At 63.2% G+C, this 18313-nt stretch overlaps 3 protein-coding genes across 6 annotated transcripts in view; 2 read left to right on the top strand and 1 right to left on the bottom strand.

Annotated features, from left to right (window-relative positions):
* The window catches only part of SPATS2 (spermatogenesis associated serine rich 2), a 31409-nt gene extending 25136 nt beyond the window's left edge, over positions 1-6273 (top strand). For all 4 annotated transcript variants that reach the window (XM_075049626.1, XM_075049630.1, XM_075049628.1 and 1 more), the window contains 5 exons: positions 1597-1655; positions 2375-2484; positions 3919-4021; positions 4474-4688; positions 5044-6273. In XM_075049626.1, the coding sequence (XP_074905727.1) occupies positions 1597-1655; positions 2375-2484; positions 3919-4021; positions 4474-4688; positions 5044-5346 (790 nt within the window). In that variant the 3' untranslated portion in view covers positions 5347-6273. The remainder of the gene's footprint in view (positions 1-1596; positions 1656-2374; positions 2485-3918; positions 4022-4473; positions 4689-5043) is intronic.
* Positions 6274-6586: 313 nt separating this feature from the next.
* On the top strand, positions 6587-14442 carry KCNH3 (potassium voltage-gated channel subfamily H member 3). The gene is made up of 14 exons (XM_075049093.1): positions 6587-6662; positions 7677-7910; positions 8030-8164; positions 8242-8372; positions 8799-9048; positions 9145-9302; positions 10448-10655; positions 11082-11348; positions 11440-11639; positions 12384-12633; positions 12716-12915; positions 13365-13564; positions 13644-13899; positions 13975-14442. The coding sequence occupies exons 1-14, from the start codon at positions 6587-6589 to the stop codon at positions 14440-14442; spliced, it is 3033 nt and encodes a 1010-aa protein (XP_074905194.1).
* A 35-nt stretch (positions 14443-14477) lies between these two features.
* MCRS1 (microspherule protein 1) lies at positions 14478-18134 on the bottom strand. Its single transcript, XM_075049632.1, is given in 15 exon segments — positions 14478-14835; positions 14917-15044; positions 15180-15267; positions 15376-15458; positions 15547-15639; positions 15760-15788; positions 15873-15948; positions 16035-16173; positions 16278-16386; positions 16475-16584; positions 16706-16864; positions 16952-17090; positions 17206-17335; positions 17895-17999; positions 18002-18134. Coding segments are annotated over 15 exon segments (1593 nt in total). The 5' UTR covers positions 18120-18134; the 3' UTR covers positions 14478-14748.
* Between the last annotated feature and the right edge of the window lie 179 nt (positions 18135-18313).

An 18313-nucleotide genomic window follows, 5' to 3' on the forward strand; every position in this document is an offset into this window, starting at 1 on the left:
CATTTCAGATGCTCTGTGGTTTCCCTTTCAGATGGTCGCTAAAATAAATATTCTTCCCATTTTCAAGCAAATCTTTCTCACTAAAAAGCGTGTGGTTGGTGTTGAAGGGCTAACCCTGCGCGATGCTGATATCTGTCCGAGTACCATTTAGTGTCTGCAAGTATCATACAGCTAACACGTGAGAGGAAGGCTCTGCTTTTATATTTAGAAAGCAGAAACTGAAATGAACCCTATTAATAGGCTGGATGTCGAATGCGTTCAAGCCACTGGCCGCAGCTGAGCGAAGGTGAGCTGCAGCGGTGCAGGGCTGAGGACGTTGGAGGCGTAGCTTAAGAGGGAAGCACAAAAGAAGCATTTGCAGGGAGGGTGTCTGCAAGGGTTTGGTTCCTTATGGCGAAGAACAGAGCTGCGACCAGTACCTGCCCCTGTTCAGGATGGGAGGACTGGTATTTCCTCTACAGCTTCCCTTGTAACCCGAGTTACTTAGTGTCCACATCTCCAGGGACAAGAGCCCTCTTTGCACGGCCTATGAGCAGCAGTTATGGGAAGCTCCCTGGGTGCTCTGCCTTACTGGAGTGTGCTCGATAGCCTGAATTTGCTAAATTTGGCCAGCCGGTAGCTGTGCAGTTCTGCTTGCGTAAAGGCTGCCGCCGTGATGCCCCGGGGGAATTACGGTCTCATGGCAACAGACACACTTGAGGCAAGCTGGAGCCTCCTGGTGAGTGGAGATGCTTTGCTGTGACCCACTCAGGTGTTCCCTCTGTGGCCAAAAAATCTTCAGACTGTAAGAGACTCCTGGATTGTGGACCTGTGTGGCTCCAGGTGACCTGCCAGCTGCGTGGTGGCTGCAGGCAGGAGGTCGTGTCCTTGTACCTGCTGCACCGAGTGGAAGGGTGTGCATGCACTCCTGTGGGTCCTGCAGCCCTGTGGGGATCAGCAGGGTGCATGCCTCCTGAGAATTGGCACAGAGCACCAGAATTCAGGTTTCTGGATTAGTGGGCCAATTGTGCTGGCTTAAATTAGCTAATGAGGGCATAAGAGCAAAGCATTGCAGTCGGATGCCTCCACAGCGTGGCAGCTGAGAGGCTGCCTTGGAGGGGACGGGTGCCTGAAAGCCCAGCATCCTGCTCCTGTTATTGTGGATCCTCACCCTGCCCCACTGCTGATTAGTTTTGTATTTTGAGTGACTCTTTAAGATGTTGTGCCCTAGTTTTCTTCGGTGATAAAAGTCTAGTGGAGCGCAACTTCCCCCGACACCACAACTGCCACTCCCTCTCCCCTTGCCAAGGTGGCTCCGACTTTATCGGAGTAAGGTGACCGCATACCCAGCGGGTTGTTGGGAACACCGTGCCATGTTCCGCACTGACCTGAGCCTGAGCAAGTTTTAACGTCAGTGAAGCCTGCGTGCAACTCCTCGGCTTCCAGAACAAAAGCCAGGGTTCGTGCGTGGCGGGTTCCTGCCGCCATCTGCCGGTCTCTCCCCGCTGGCTGGCATGCCTGGAAACCCTCCCGCCACTGTTCCTGCAGTAGGATTTCGTTATCCTCTTTGTTTATTACTAAATCTCTTCCCTTTTTATTTTTTTTTTTTTTCCCCAGCCTTATGGATCGTGAGGTGGCGTTGCTGGCTGAAATGGACAAAGTGAAAGCAGAAGCAAGTAAGACTGTCTTTCTACCAAGTGCCCACCTGAAGAGCTGTAGGCGTTGCTGCGCACTGGAGACAGCCCCCTTAGAAGCAGATTTCTGTGATCTACCTCCTGTTCACATTGTTCCTAAATATGTGGCGATTTATCCAGATAAAATTTGGCATGTGGCTTGAGTTAGCTGTATATATCGTGACTAGATTATGTTTGCTGCCTGACGGGGTTGACTCAAACCGTCCTCTCTGAGGCCACTGCTCTGTGCCCTCGTTAGAGGGTGGGACATAAACTGCACTCTTCCATGGGAGGCTGTTCCTGAAATTCTCAGCGTTCCTGGGGAGCTGGAAAGGGCTTTCTCAGCTCGCCTGGTGCGGGTGGGAAGTGATCTACGGGGACAGCTACACCAGCAGCACTGAGCCCCACTGTTTAGGGGGTGGCAAGAAAGCAGTTAGCCTGGGGAGATTGGCAAAGCTTGTGGCAAAGCTTCTACCAAAGCTGCATGTTGTACCCCTCGTTGAGTCAGCTTACAGCTCAGGTTCAGTCTGTGTCTGGAGATGTAAATTGCCACAGGAGGCAGTGGCCAGGGCTGCTGTGCAGCTGGCACAGAGCTGTCTGGGGGGGACTCGGGGGAACCTGTTGTTTACCAATACGGTGCTGCGTGCCTGGGCTGGGGTTGTTTAACTCTGGGTAGGCTGGATCAGTGTCGACGTTGCCTAAGATTGTGGTCTGTTTTTCAGTGGAAATTCTAGTCAGCCGCCAGAAGAAGGCAGAAGCCCTGAAGAAAATGACTGATGTGGCAGTGCGAATGTCAGAGGAGCAGCTGGTCGAGCTCAGAGCTGACATAAAGGTGAGCATTTTCACTCTGCTTCTGTCTAATCCAGCCTAGTCCTAATCTCACCCAAACGTGGTGTTGCGGGAATTACGCAGCTGCGACCTAGTCCATGGTAGGAATTACATGGGTGCCACCTCAACAGCGCCTGGCCCTAGGTTCCTCCTCGAAGAAGACGAGTTGCCAATCCGCTGAGTAAATAAGCGGTTTATTTGTCCAACATGCAGAGCAGGTCGAGCTGGGTGCCTCCGAGGAGGGACCCCTACCCCAGATTGCGCACCCCAGTTATACCCGTACCACCCAGCACCTGATCCCCAAGTCCAATCCCTTAATTCTGGTTGGTGGTCTCTTGATTTCTTACTGGTTTTCTTGGTCTCTGGGCTGGCCACCTTCTGAAGTTACCTTATTCTCTTGGAATTGTTTCCTTGGTCCTTATCCTCTTTATTCTGCTCATATCTGCTGGATTCAGCAAGTTTGTTTGCAGCATTAGTTTTATCAGAAAGTTTACTCTCGGTCAGCTCTTGCGGCCTAAGGCTTCAACTACTTTCAGCTTCTAGCACTAAGCCAGGCTATTAATCCTAACAATTTTCAACAACAGTACGCTTTTTTGTAACCTTCTGGGTTTTCGACGCTTCTGAATGCGATTTTGTGTTGTGTGCAAGTCTTTCCTTGCGTCCCTAATTCTCGAATTCACCACCAGTGCTCTGCATACTCTTGTCTGCAGCCATGCAGCGGGATACGGGACACCTCATCCTGAATCTTAATTTAAAATAATTTGGTTTGTAAAATACTGACTTCAGCCAACAGCCGGTCATCCAAACATTAACCCCAGTGCGTGCAGCCCAGCTTTCATTGTGAACTGGCAGAGAGCAGGGAACGTGGCAAGGCCGCAGCTTTGTGCTCAGAGAGGTTGTGAAAACCTCCCGCTGGCGCAGGCTGACCTCTGCCTTTCCCCCTAAATCGGGAGAGCCTGCCTGCTGCGCCTGAGTGACTTCTATATTCCGGAAAACACTTCTGCTCGCCAGTACGCCGGCTCCTGCCGCAAGAGGTCAGTGCGAAGTTGCATCAATTAAACTCTAGTTTGAAAACTAAAACTGCTCACCCCTGTAGCAGGATGAGTGCAGCTGAGAAACCTGTTGCCCCTGTGAGCATCCAGAGACCTGGGCTGTGCTGATTTCACAGACCAGAGACTGGCAGAGTGGAGCTGCCATTGGACCGAGTTAACCTATGGCTTGGCTGCTGGAGCTTGGGGAAGGCTGTTTGTGTACAGGCTGAAAAAATCTGATTTTCTATTTCTGTAAGTTGTCATTGCCTTCTCACCAAGATTTTTTTTTTTCAAGCAGCACCCAACTCGGATACCCGCTCCTGGGCCAAAGCGGGAGGCTTTCACCTCCCTTTTCTGTTCCTGTGCACAGACTGAATTAACGTGTGTGTTTTGCCTTTTCTGTGAAGCACTTTGTGAGCGAACGGAAGTATGACGAGGACCTGGGCAGGGTGGCGCGGTTCACATGTGACCTCGACGCGCTGAAGAAGAGCATTGCCTCGTTCGGCCAAGGTGAGCTGGATGGGAGTCGGGGAGGAGCCGAGGTGTCAGTCACCCCTTTGCTAGCCCTGCCGTCACCAAAACCCTTCATGTGTGCCCCAAAACCTGATAGCGGCAGGACTGGGAGTGTTCTGCTCTGGGCATTTTGTTTCCTCTGGGCAGTGGAGAGAGGAACTAGCCCTCTCGCTGCTGCTGCAGATGCTCCTCCCTTGGCAAGAGGCGTCTGTGCCCGTTGCCTTTGCTGTCAAGCGCTGGTCCCTGTTAGCCGCTGGTCCCCTTGTACTGTTCACGTGACCAAAGCTTCATCTTGCTGGAAAAAGCTCCGTTGTCCCTTCGAGCCTTTGGCTCCAGCCGTGAGCCGGCTCCACCCCGGCAGTGCTGTAGCTGGCAGGGTCCGGAGGCCAGAGGGTGAACAGTCTGGATCCTGTCTGCAAAAAACACATTTTGGGGTATTTCTCTTCCAGTTTCCCATCCAAAGAACAGCTACTCCACCCGATCGCGGTGCAGCTCCGTCATGGCCGCGTCCCTGAGTGGTTCCAGCGAGACCTCTGCACCCTCCACCCCTGCGTGTGCCTCTGCCTCCGCTGCAAGCCTTACCACAGCGAGCAAGAAGCCCTCGTCCTCAGCGGAGGCAGCCATGGGGAACGCTGGCGGCCGCCCTCCCCAGCCTTCACGAGAGGTAACCGCACCCCAGCACGGCGCTGCGGGAAGCTTGCTCTGTGTTTGTGGCTCCTCTCCTGATTCCTGGGCTGGGTCCTTCCCTGCCAGGTGCCCTTTGCCATCAGGACTCAACTCAGGGCTGGGCATCAGCAGGGTCAAGGGCACCGGCAGCTGTAGGGCGCAGCCTTGCCTTGATGGTTCTGTGTCAGAGCAGGCTTTGGGGGTTTTGCTTTTCCACTTTTCTCCTCCACCAACCCCCTGGAAGGGGAGGTTGGGAGTGTGTAGGGATGCTGCAGCAGGAGGTCGCAGCCCTCCAGCTGGCAGGAGCTGCCTCTGCTGGCCTGCGCTCACTTGCCCACCCTCTTCTGTTTCAGGCTTTCCAGGGGAACAGGAGACCGGGAGCGGGACCCAGGTCCCAGGGCCAGCGCCACATCGGCCCCCCCGGACGCTCCAACAATGGCAACCGACACAAGAACGGGCCAGGCCAGGCCCACGGCAGGCGGCAAACCTCACCCCTGGCAGCCTCCGCCGCCAGCCCCGGCCAGACTCAGCCCACCGGCACCAGCGGTGCCTCGGCGCAGCCGGGCCGGCCCGCTCCCCCTCCCTCCGGCACAGAGACCAAGGGGCTCCCGCAGCGTAAGCCCAGAGCCAGTCGGCAGGAGGGAGCGAACTCCTGAGAGCGCCGGGCTCTCCCTTCCTGCCACAAGTCCAACGTGAGAACCAGACTGTAGGAAGCTCCTAGCTAGGATACTAACGAAGGAAAGTTTACACTTCTCATTTTTTGTGCCATTTTTTGTTCCCCCCCCCTCCCTCCTTCCCCCCCCTCGTCTGCTTTGTGTTCTTCTCACGCCTGCACTGCACCCTCGGAGTGGGTTCAGGCCTCCCCCAGCTCTTGCCCTTTTCCTTTCTCCTCCAGAAACTGCCTTTTGTCTGCAAAATCGCTGACAGCGCTGGCCAAAAACCCAGTCCCCGGTGGTTTTTTTTTGTTTTTTTTCCTTCTGTGCACCAACATCTATCTGGGCCTCGCCTCAGAGGAACGGCCGGCGACAGCCCATCCCTCGTGCTGGCAGCGAGGATGAGTGCTGGGCCATGGGGGCTGCAGGTGTCCCCTCTCCCCTGGGGACAGGCAGGAATCTGGCCCCCTCCTCTCCAGGCTGTGACACGGGGCTGGGGACCTGCACACTTTGTCCGCACACTTTGCTGTTCTCTGGTTTTTATGTTGGGGAGCTCTTTTTCTTTTATTCTCTTGTCCTGCCTTTCCCCCCACCCCATCCCCACTTCTCCAGCCCTTCTTCGGCCCTAAATTAAATTTATAGCAATATCAATTAGCAGAGCTAATCCTAGGTTGACACGGGGTGGAGATTGCGACAGTCCTTCTTTATAGCTGTATGAATAAAGACGATGTTCACAGTGAATGTCGCTGTCTGTGCCTTGCTGCCACCAGTAATCCCAGTGGGGGGAGGATGGGGCTTCCTGGGGGGTCCCTGGCTTTGCCCCCCCTCCTTTTCACCCCAGGGTTTTTTTCTTTCCTTCTCTTGAACTAAACTTCTCTGGAGTTGGTTGAACAAATTAAATAAATGAAACCCAACTTTCACCTTGACAAATTTAAATGTTTTCTGCTTGAGTCTGATCCTTGGGCTCTGACCTTAGCCGCCGCCCACCCCCCCCCCCCCCCCCCCCCCCCGTCACTCCCAAAGCTCCCCTTGGGCTGTGATCCCCTGTGGGCTTGTTCCCCAAAGAGAAGAGCCAGAATTTTGTACTGGAGGCTCCAGGGCTGAAGCAGGGTCCCGGTGCTCCCCCCCCCCCAGCCCCTCCCGGGGGGCGGTACCGGTACCGGCACGGTGTGTGTGTGTGGGGGGGGAACCCTGGGACCGACGGTACCCACAGGGATGGCGGCAGCTCGGAGCCACCGTTGAGATGTCGCCGATGCGGGGCCTCCTGGCACCGCAAAACGCTTTTCTGGACACCATCGCTCGCCGCTTCGACGGGACGCGTGAGTGTACCCACAACCGGCACCGGCAACCACGGGGCCGTGTGTCGTCCCCCCCCCCCCAACCCCTCCCGGCCCGGTTCCAGGTGATGCTCGGTGCTGTGCATACCCCCCCGGGACCGGTCACCCCCTTCGGAGACCACCCGCTAGGATTGGGACAAGGTGGGGGGGCTACGCTCTGGTCCCCACCTCTCTTCACCCCCCCCCGTCTTGCCCACCGGGGAAGGATCTGGCCCTGTTGCCCCCTCCCCAGGGCTATAAATACCCACCCCTGCCCCCGCCGTACCGGTGAGTATCGGTGATGAGCTCCGTGGTACCGGGACTGCACCGGGCTGGGGAGGGGGCTGGAGCCCCCCGGGATCGCTCCGGTCCTTGGGAAAGGGTCCCCCCCCCTTCCTCCTTCTTCTCCGCCGCCCCCAGCCCGGTGCTGGCCTCTCCCAGGGAGAGCGGGTGGGAGGCAGCCCCCCACGCTGTTCCTATGCAAATGTATGTAAATGAGACAGAGTGGGCTCCACCGGTGCCAACGGGGCGGTTCAGCCCAAGCGTTGCTGCGCGGCGGGTAAAAATAACCCAGCGGACCCAGATGGCTGCGGGTACACTCTCCCCCCCCTTCCCAGCACCCCCAGACCCCCCCAAGACCCCCCCCAGCCCAGCCAGGGGGACCCAGGCGCCCCAGCCCCTTCACCCTCCAAGCCCCATGGGCTCCCCCAAACCCAAGGAGCACCCCCAGCCCCTTCCCTCCCCCAAACCCAATGGGCTCCCCCAAACCCAAGGAGCACCCCCAGCCCTTTTCCCCCCCCCCCAAGCCCCATGGGCTCCCCCAAACACAGTGGGCTCCCCCAAACCCAAGGAGCACCCCCAGCCCCTTCCTCCCTCCAACCCCATGGCATCCCCCAGCCTCACAGGCTCCCCCAAACCCCTGGGCTCCCCCCCAGTCCCCTTTTCCCCCAGCCCCACGGGTTCTCCGCACCCCTTTCTGCCCACCCCCCCCACTTCCCAGCCGCCTCTCCGTTGCAGACAGTAACTTCGTGCTGGGCAATGCCCAGGTGCCCAGCGCCTTCCCCGTCGTCTACTGCTCCGACGGCTTCTGCGACCTGACGGGCTTCTCGCGGGCGGAGGTGATGCAGCGCTGCTGCGCCTGCTCCTTCCTCTACGGCCCCGACACCAGCGAGCTGCTGCGGCAGCAGCTCCGGCGCGCGCTGGACGAGCACCAGGCCTTCAAGGGCGAGCTCATCCTCTACCGCAAGAGCGGTGGGTGGTAGCGAGGGCGGCCGGGTCCCTTCCGCGCTCCTTCCGTACCCCCGCCACCGTCCTGCCCCGGGGTTGGGGGGCGATGCTCCGTCAGCCCGGGTGTTGCCCCCCTCCGGTAGGCGTCCCCTTCTGGTGCCTGGTGGACGTGGTGCCCATCAAGAACGAGAAGGACGAGGTGGCCCTGTTCCTCGTCTCGCACAAGGACATCACCAGCACCAAGAGCCGCTCGGGCGCCGACAGCGCGAAGGACGCGGGTGAGGGGACGGCGAGGGGGAAGACGGGACCGGCTGGAGCCCCCCGTGGCCACCATCCCTCCCATCTCTCCCGGCAGGCGGGCGCCGGCGGTTCAGCCGTGCCGGAGGGAAAGGCTTCAATGCCAGCCGGCGCCGGAGCCGGGCGGTGCTGTATCACCTCTCGGGGCACCTGCAGAGGCAGAGAAAAAGCAAGCACAAGCTCAGAAAGGTGGAGCTGGGACATGCGTCGGGGCTGGGGGACGCGTGTCGGGGCTGGGGGACGCGTGTCGGGGCTGGGCACGGGGCATCCTGGCTGGGAAGAGGCTGGTGCCGTGGACGTGGTGACACGAGGGCTGGGGACGAGGTGCTGCGGCTGAGGGGAGGCTGTTTCCAGGGTGTCGGGGTTGGGGACAAGGTGTCGGGGTTGGGGACAAGGTGGCTGGACTGGGAAGGGGCCAGAGATGAGGGGTGTGGGTTTGGGATGTCCAGGCTGGCGGACACACCTAGGCTGGAGACAGGGGAAGGAGAGGGCTGGGGACAAAGTGTTGAAGTTGGGGACAGTATGTCCGTGCTAGTGACAGGGTGTCTGGGCTGGGGACAGGGTGTAGGGGCAGGGGACAGGGCATCTAGGCTGACCCCCCCCAGTCTCCATCAGGGCGTCTTCGGGGACAAGCCCTCGCTGCCCGAGTACAAGGTGGCCGCCATCCGCAAGCCCCCCCTCATCCTGCTGCATTACGGGGCCTTCAAGGCGGGCTGGGACGGGCTCATCCTGCTCGCCACCCTCTACGTGGCCGTCACCGTCCCCTACAGCGTCTGCGTGGGCGCTGGTGGTGAAGAGGGGCTGCCGGCCGCCCGCGGCCCCCCCAGCGCCTGCGACCTGTGCGTGGAAATCCTCTTCATGCTGGGTAAAGCCCCCCACGCACACCCTGCCCCGTGCCGGCTCGGGGCTGGCAGAGGCCGGGAGGACTCGGTGCACTGATGGCCGCCCCGCTGCACCCCAGACATCATCCTCAACTTTCGCACCACCTTCGTCAGCAAGTCGGGGCAGGTGGTGCTGGAGCCCCGCGCCGTCGCTCGCCATTACCTGGCCGGCTGGTTCCCGCTCGACCTCGTGGCCGCGCTGCCTTTCGACCTGCTCGCCGCCTGCCAGGTCAACGTGGTGAGTGCTGGGATGCGGGGACACCCCCCCCTCCCCATCCGCCGCCCCGATCTGCGGGGATCCCACTGGGGTTTTGGGGATGCTGATGGACCGAGGGGACCTCACTAGAGACCCTGAAGGGCTGCAGGGATCCCAAAAGGCTGCAGGGACCTTGATGGGGCTGCGGGGACCCCGATGGGGCTCTTGGGATCCTGGTGGGATTATGGAGACCCTGATGTGGCTGTGGTGACACTGATGGGGTACTGGGGACCGTAATGGGGCTGTGGTGACACTGATGGGGTACTGGGGACCCTAATGGGACTGTGGTGACACTGATGGGGCACTGGGGACTGTAATGGGACTGTGGTGACACTGATGGGGCACTGGGGACCGTAATGGGACTGTGGTGACACTGATGGGGTACTGGGGACCGTAATGGGGCTGTGGTGACACTGATGGGGCACTGGGGACCGTAATGGGGCTGTGGTGACACTGATGGGGTACTGGGGACCCTAATGGTTTGTGGTGACACTGATGGGGTACTGGGGACCGTAATGGTTTATGGTGACACTGATGGGGTACTGGGGACCCTAATGGGGCTGTGGTGACACTGATGGGGTACTGGGGACCCTAATGGGGCTGTGGTGACACTGATGGGGTACTGGGGACCCTAATGGTTTGTGGTGACACTGATGGGGTACTGGGGACTGTAACGGGGCTGTGGTGACACTGATGGGGTACTGGGGACCCTAATGGGGCTGTGGTGACACTGATGGGGTACTGGGGACCCTAATGGTTTGTGGTGACACTGATGGGGTACTGGGGACTGTAACGGGGCTGTGGTGACACTGATGGGGTACTGGGGACCCTAATGGGGCTGTGGTGACACTGATGGGGTACTGGGGACCCTAATGGGGCTGTGGTGACACTGATGGGGTACTGGGGACCCTAATGGGGCTGTGGTGACACTGATGGGGTACTGGGGACCGTAATGGGGCTGTGGTGACACTGATGAGGCACTGGGGACCCTGATGGGCTGCAAGACCCCCCCCCATTAATGCTGCAGGGACCCTCACGGGCTGTGAGGGACACCCCCCACAGGGGCTTGTGGCTGGACGGAGCCAACTGGTGCCCCGTCCCCTCCGGCACTGCCCCTCTCCCCGCAGTACGTGGGGGCCCATCTGCTGAAGACGGTGCGGCTGCTGCGGCTGCTGCGGCTGCTGCCCAACCTGGACCGGTACTCGCAGTACAGCGCCGTGGTGCTGGCGCTCCTCATGGTGGTCTTCGGCCTCCTGGCCCACTGGGTCGCCTGTGGCTGGTTCTTTCTGGGGCAGCGGGAGGTGGAAGGCAGCCCCACCGCCCTGCCTGAGATCGGTACGGCCGCCTCGCCGCCACCGCTCCCCCCCCTCCATGGTGGGGGGGCTGCAGGGGTTCCTGTCCCTTGTCCCCACATGCCTGACCCTGCTACCGTGTCCCCACGTGCCCCCATGTCCCCATACCCCAGAGCTGGTGGCTGTGCACCCTCTGAACTACTGCTGGGGTTTGCTGGTGTGGTGTCGTCCCCCCCCGCAATGTCCTTTTTGCACCCTGAGGCTGAGACCTGCCCGTGCACCCCATGGCCACCCCCCCCCCCCCCCCAAGACCTGCCTATGCAACCTGTGCCCCCCCCACCCAGCCCCAGAACCTGTCCAGATTCTGCCCGTACCCCCTGCGCCCATGTGGGGCTGTCCCTGTCCCCCACCCCAAGCTGGGCAGCCCCCCATGGCTCTGCTCACCCCCTGTTTCTCCCCCCCCGCCCAGGCTGGCTGCAGGAGCTGGCGCGGCGGCTGGAGACCCCCTACTACCTGGCCAGGAGAAATTGCAGCACCGGGGGGGCCGGGAACGGCACGGGGCCGGGAGCCAACTGCAGCGGGAGTTGGGGGCTGCTGGGGGGCCCCTCGCTGCGCAGCGCCTACATCACCTCCCTCTACTTCGCCCTGAGCAGCCTGACCAGCGTGGGCTTCGGCAACGTCTCCGCCAACACCGACACCGAAAAGATTTTCTCCATCTGCACCATGCTGGTCGGGGGTGAGGGGCCAGGGTGGGCAAGTTGGGAGGGGGTGTGGAAGGGGGGGGGGAACCCCACCATCTGGGTGACGGGCGTCCTCGCCATCCCCAGCGCTAATGCACGCGGTGGTCTTCGGCAACGTGACGGCCATCATCCAGCGGCTGTACGCCCGCCGGTTCCTGTACCACAGCCGCACCCGCGACCTGCACGACTACATCCGCATCCACCGCATCCCCCAGCCCCTCAAGCGCCGCATCCTCGAGTATTTCCAGAGCACTTGGGCGGCCAACAACGGCATCGACACGGCCGAGGTCAGTGGACCCCCCAGGACCCGGGGAGGCAGCGGTGGTGCATGGACGGAGGGATGCTGGGGTGCTGCGATCCCATAGCAGGGACGGATTGGGATGGGGGACTTGGATGTACGGTCTGCGGTTGGGGATGGATGGGAACTGGGGTGCTTCACCACATAGCAGTGGTGGAGGGGGCCTGGGGGGGGGTCCCAGGCCCATAGCAGGGATGGAGGGGGGGACTTCGGGGTGCTCATTCCATGATGGGGATGGATGGGGACCTGGCGGGGTCCCCAGCGCCATAGCAGGGATGGAGGGGGGGGAATTTGGGGTGCTCAGTCCATCATGGAGATGAATGGGGGCCTGGGGGGGTCCCCAGCGCCATAGCAGGGATGGAGGGGGGGGGAATTTGGGGTGCTCAGTCCATCATGGAGATGAATGGGGGGCTGGGGGGGTCGCCAGCACCATAGCAGGGATGGAGGGGGGGGGAATTTGGGGTGCTCAGTCCATCATGGAGATGAATGGGGGGCTGGGGGGGTCCCCAGCACCATAGCAGGGATGGAGGGGGGGACTTTGGGGTGCTCAGTCCACAGTGGGAAGGGATGGGGAGCTCAGGATGCCCCAGCCCCAGAGTAGGGATGGATGGGGGGGGTCTGGGTGCATGGTCTGTGGTGGGGCTGGATGGGGAGCTCCGAGGGGCTCGGGGGGCAGTGGGGTATGGGGAGGGGGGTGCGTCAGCCCCCCCCACCCTGAGCTCCGTCCACGCAGCTCCTGCAGAGCCTGCCCGAGGAGCTGCGGGCCGACATCGCCCTGCACCTGCACAAGGAGCTGCTGCAGCTGCCCCTCTTCGGGGGGGCCAGCCGGGGCTGCCTGCGCACCCTCTCCCTGGGGGTGCGCCCCGCTTTCTGCACCCCCGGCGAGCTCCTCATCCGACGGGGCGACGCGCTCCAGGCGCTCTACTTCCTCCGCTCCGGCTCCATGGAGGTGCTGCGGGACGGCACCGTCCTCGCCATCCTCGGTGGGGGACGCGGGAGCGGGCTGAGGCCGGCCACCTCGTGACGCCGATGGTTGACGCTCCCTTCTCCCCCAACCTTGTCCAGGGAAGGGGGACCTGATCGGCTGCGACCTGGGGGGGTCCCGGCTGGCCCGGGCGGACGTGCGGGGGCTGACGTACTGCGCCCTGCAGAGCCTGGGGCTGCCGGCGTTGGCCGAGGGTCTGGCCCTCGACCCCGACTTCGCCCGCGCCTTCCGCCAGCAGCTCCCCCGCGAGCTCAGCTACGACCTGGGGGGTGCCCCCGAGGTGAGGTGACGTCACCGGGGGACGGGGAGTGACGTCACGGGGCGGGGGAGTGACGTCACGGAGCCAGGGGTGGCAGGGGGGGCTGATGCTACCCCCCAGCAGTGACGGCAAGGGTGGGGGGGGGAGAGGGGAGGCGAAGTCGTGGGCTCGGTGGGTCCAAGACCCTGAGGCAGCTCTTGGCCTGATAGATGACGTCACAGCCTCCTAGTGACATCACCAGCCCCAGGCTATGACGTGACTCTTCGCTAAGGGGGGACGTGACAAATTTGAGGCACGACCCGCGGGGCCAAAGTCAATGGCGGGTGGGGGACACACACAGTGCAGAGCCAGTGGGTGACATCACGGGAACGAGAGTGACATCATGGGGCCTGGGTGATGTCACGGGGGGAAGGGGTGATGCAGGGGGTGCAGGAGCAGGGGCCCCCCCCCCCTTTATGCCCCGGCTGCAGGCTGAGTCGCGCCCGCCCACGCCGCTGCCCACACTGGAGGAGGGGGCTGAGCCACAGCCCCCCAGCCCCCAGCCGTCCCCCCCAGCGGGGACCCAGCCCCGGCCCCCCCACAGCGGAGGTCCCCGCGCCCACCCCGAGCCCGGACGCCCCACAGCCCTGCAGCTGCACCCTTGGAGCAGCCCCCCAGACCTGAGTCCCAGGTAAGGGGCAGGGAGGGGCGGGGGGGGGGGCCTAGAGCACTGGGTCCATGCCCCACCGCCCCCCCCCACTGTCCCACAGGGTGGTCGACGGCATCGAGGGGGAGGGCTGCGCCACCGACAAGCCCCTCTTCAACTTCCACCTTGAACCCTCCCTGGGGCCAGGTAAAGCGGGGGGGACCCCAATGCTGGGATGGGGGGGGGGGGGGGCTGGACCCCTGGGTGCCCTAAGGAGACACTCGCCTCTCCCCCCAGCTGGGGACGGGGGGCTGCTGGCCATCCCCCCCGGCCCCTCGGAGCCGAGCAGCGCCGACACCATTGAGAAGCTGCGGCAGGCGGTAAGGGGGGGCCTAGGGGGGCTGTAGGGGGGTTTGGGGGGGGTCCAGGGGAGTGCTGACCCCCTTCACCCGCAGGTGGCCGAGCTGTCAGGGCAGGTGCTGCAGCTGCGGGAGGGGCTGCGGGTGCTGCGAGAGGCCGTGCAGCTCCTGCTGCTGCTGCCGCCCCCCCCGCGCCCCGACGCCCCGGTGATGGCCGCAGCCCTCCAGCCGCTCCGTGTGGAGACGGGGGGGCCGGGGCTCTGCCTGCACCAGCCCCCCCCCGACTGCACCCACAGCCAGCCCTGGGGCTGGGGCCCCCCAACTGCTCAAAGCGGGCCCTGGCTGTGCCCCAACCCCTTCTGGGGCTCCCCGGGGGGGCAGGAGGGGCAGCTGCAGGGGAGCCCCCCCTCGTGGCCGCCCATCCCTGCCTCATCGGGGGGCCAGGGTGTTCCCATGCCGGAGCCCACCGTGCCCTGGGATGTGCCCAGCCTGGAACTGGCGCTGATGGGGGGGTCCCAGCGGCAGGGGCCCCCCTCGTCCCAAGAGGAGGGGACGGGCATGTAACAGGAGCCCCAGGGTGACTTTTTCAATAAAGAAGTAATGTTAAGAACAGGAGCTGGGGGTCTTGTGTCCCCCCCCCGGGGTGGCCCCAGGCCCTGGGGACCCCCACATCAGGGCAGGGGAAAACACTTTATTGGAAGGTAACAATCTCCAGCCCTGGAGCTGGGGGCAAGAGGGGCCCAGCACCCCCAGGGAGGCATCTTGAGGGGGGCCAGGGGGCCCCAGTGCCACACTGGGGGCTGTGGGGACCCCCACTCCCCCCATACAGGGCCAGTGGGGGGGACCTGGCAGAGCAGCCCCCAGCCCTCGTCACTGCTGGGCCAGCTTGGCCGCCTCCGCCTTGATGAGGGCAATCAGGTCTTGGTTGATGAGGAAGACGAAGCGGAGGCTGGCAATCTGGGGAGGGGGGAGCAGAGAGTGAGTGGGATAGGACCCCTAGACCCCCTAGGACGCCCCCCCACCTGCATCGGGGCTCACCTCCACTACCGAGTTGTTGTTCAGCTTCCACTTGTTGCCACCAAGCACGGGGCGCCCGTCGATGTAGATGGGGCGCCGGCCCTCATTAGCGATGAAGAAATCACCGTTATTCTTCAACTTGATGACGCCTGGAGGAGGGATACGGGGTGAGGGGGGATATGGGGTGAGAGGATGGGGGATATGGGGCGAGAGGAGGGGGGAACGCAACCCTCCCTGCTACAGAGCCCCCCAAGACCTGCCCCAGCCCCAATCCCCATCCCTACCCTGCTTGCGGGAGATCTTCCAGGCCGGTCCCTCCAGCGCCAGGTCCACGTCAATCTGGTTGTCCTTTGTGGCTCTGCCCAGCGTGATCTGGGGGGAAGGAAGTGACAGGGGGCCGTGGTGAGGCCGGGGGGGCTCCCTGGGGAGTGGAGGGGCTCTGCTAGGGTGAGGGACGGGGGGCACAACACCTGCGCTCACCTCCCGGGAACGCATGAGGTACCGCACCATGCGGCCCCGCAGTACGGCCAGCGTCTGGCTGTCAAAGTCCGGGGAGCTCATGCCTGCGGGAAGGAAGAGGGAGAGGGGTGGAGGGACAGACAGACAGCTGGGGGGACGGACAGACAGCCCCCCCTGGCTCCCAGCTCTCACCTGTGATGCTATCAACCAGCACCTGCCACTTGTGCAGCTCCTGCTCCAGCTGCCGGATCTCGCGCTTCTGGCGCCGGTCGGCCACAGTCAGCTCTGGGGAAAAAGGGAAAAGGGAGGTGGGGAGGGTGGGGGGCACCTATCCCCCATCCTGGGGGGGTCCTGGGCCTCTTCCCACCAATTCAGGATGCCCAGATGGGAGCAGGCTGGACTCACCGTGCTCTAGCACCTCGTCCCGCACATCCCTGTAGGGGAGAAGAGGCAGGATGAAACTGTGCTACCCCCCAGCCACGGCCCCTCTCCCTACCCCAGCCCCCCAAAACCCTCACTTCAGCTTGCTGTCATCAAGCATGTCCTCAGCATCCGAGAAGTTCAGCACTTGGTCCCCCTTGGGCAGCGGCTGCACTGAAAGGAGCAGGAGGAGAAGGAGTGAGGGGGCTGGCGGGGGGCACAGGGGACGCGGGGGACACAGGGGACCCTCCCGGCCTCACCGGTCTGGTCATCCAGGAGGTAGTACTGCTTCATGAGCTGCCAGTGGAGCTGCAGAGCCTTGGCTGTCCGGGAGGGGTAAAAGACGTCAGGATGCTTGTGGAGCAGCTCCTGGAAGGTGTCGAGCGTGGGCTGGCTGGTCTGTGGAGGGGAGAAGGGACACATGGCAGCAAGGACCCCCATCGAGAGCCCAAGACCCCAGGCTGGAACCCCCCCATCCCACTCCGCTCCCGGCTGGCTCTTACCGATCCCACCTTGTTCAGCAGCTGCTCCTCAGCTTTGCTGAACAGCACTTTGCTCTGGATGGCGGCGATCGCCTCGGGGTGCAGCTGCCGCATGGCCTGGCAGGCCAGCCTGGTGTGGGAGGGAAATCACAGTGTGAGAGCCCCCACTGGCCCCCACCCGGGATGGCTCTGCCCCTCCAGGCCTGTCCCACACTCACTTGGAGATGATGGGGTCGTAGAGGAGCGCATACCACCGCTCCTGGATCTCCCGCAGGTTGAAGCGGCAGCTGAACTTCACGCCCAAGTGCACGGAGGTCAAGTCATTGGTCTGGAAAAGTCCCCAGGTGAGGGGACAGTCCCACGGAGGGCCAGCCCCAAAACACAGTGATGCCAAACACCCCCCTGCGAGGGTCCCCAGGGGGACAGGCAGCTTCCCCTGGGGTCGTTACCTGCAGCACAGCATTGATGAGCAAAAGGTCGTCAGCGGGTTTCCAGCGGCCCAGGTCCTTTGTCACCTGCAGGGGCTGTTTGCTCTTCTTCATCCGCTTGGCGAGGCCGGGGGTCGGGACTGGGCTGGGTGCGATGGGGGTGGACACAGACTTGGAGACCTGGGTGGGCAGAGGCGAGGTTTTGGGGTCTCTCTGAGCTCCCCAGACCCCTGGCCGGCCCCTGAATGTCCCCCACCAGCCCCTTACCTTCTTTTTCTCACTAGAGGAGGGCTCGCTGCCTGAGCAGCGCCCGGGCTCGACCCCACCGGCGCCCTTGGCCCGGCTAGAGGATTTGGCAAGGCTGCTCTCTACCAGCTCATCGTCAAACTTCTTCCGCTTGATGAACCTGGAAAAAATGAAGACGGTTTTGAGTCCCGGTGCCCGCAGGCCACTGTCTTCTACAGACAGGCAGGCAGCAGGCAGGGCTCAGCCCTGCAACCCCCTCTCCCAGCCCGGCGTACCGCGAGGAGCTGCGGCGCTTGGGGATGGCACCCGAGGCTTGGGCTGAACCCCGCTTCTGCCCCGCCAGCGACTCCTCGTCCTCGGAGCGGCTCGTTGCGCCCGACGCCATCAGTCCGGAGAGCAGCACGTCTGCGGGGGACAGAAGAGAGAGGGGGGTCACCGGCTGCCCCCCAAAAGCTAATCCGCAAAACCTCTGGGATCCCCATTGCAGCTGGGGGTGCAGCTTTCCAGGGGGCTTTTGGGGGGGTGACAACGACACGACTCCAACCCTGTGGGGATCTGGGGCAATGCTGGGAATGCGGAGACAAGCAGGACGACATGGGGGAAGTGAAGTGGTCGTGGAAATGGGGGGGGGGGTCACGGGGGGCCGTGGGCAGCAGCGAGGGACACGGGGGAAGGTGGGGGGCACGGGGGGGAGGCACAAGGGGACACGAAGGGACACGGGGGCACCGGGGGTTACATGAGGAGCCCGGGGAGGGGATGGGGGACACGGTGCTGGCGGGGGGGGGGGGGGGAGCGCGGCGCAGGGCCCTGTTGGGGTCCCCCAGGCAAACCCTCCCCCTCCCCCTCCCCGGCCCGGGGAGGACCCAGGTCCGTCCCCCCACCCCCGGCTGCCGCCTCCCGCGGGGCGTCGTCCATCCGTCCCCGCCCCGGGCAGCCGGTGCCGGCTCCGGTGCCGCGGCCTCACCATCCCCGGGAGCGGAGGCTCCGGCCGCTCCGCGACGGCGTCCGCCCGGGGGCCTCCATGGACGGCGCCGCTTCCGGGTACCCACCGGAAAACGGTTTGACATCACATCAGGCGCGGTGAAGCCAGAAAGTGCGCCGCCATTTTAAAGGTTCCGCCCGGCCCCTGCGGCGCGGCGCCATCTTGGCTCAGGGCGCCGCCATCTTGGCTAAGGGCAGGGCCGCACATCCCGCGTCCACCCCGCTCCTTTCGGGGCCGCCGTTGCCGGTGGGTCGGGGGCGGCCGAGCCCAACCCACGGGCAGGGACGGGGACGAGCCCCGTTATCCCGGCAGACAGGGCTCGTCCCGGCCCCGGCAGCAGAGCTACCCGCCGCCCGTCGAAACGTCCACACCCATCATGGCGGCACACGCCGCCACACCCA

The sequence above is a fragment of the Buteo buteo genome, chromosome 17 (assembly GCF_964188355.1).
Source record: "Buteo buteo chromosome 17, bButBut1.hap1.1, whole genome shotgun sequence".
In the NCBI taxonomy this organism is placed as follows: Eukaryota; Metazoa; Chordata; class Aves; order Accipitriformes; family Accipitridae; genus Buteo; species Buteo buteo.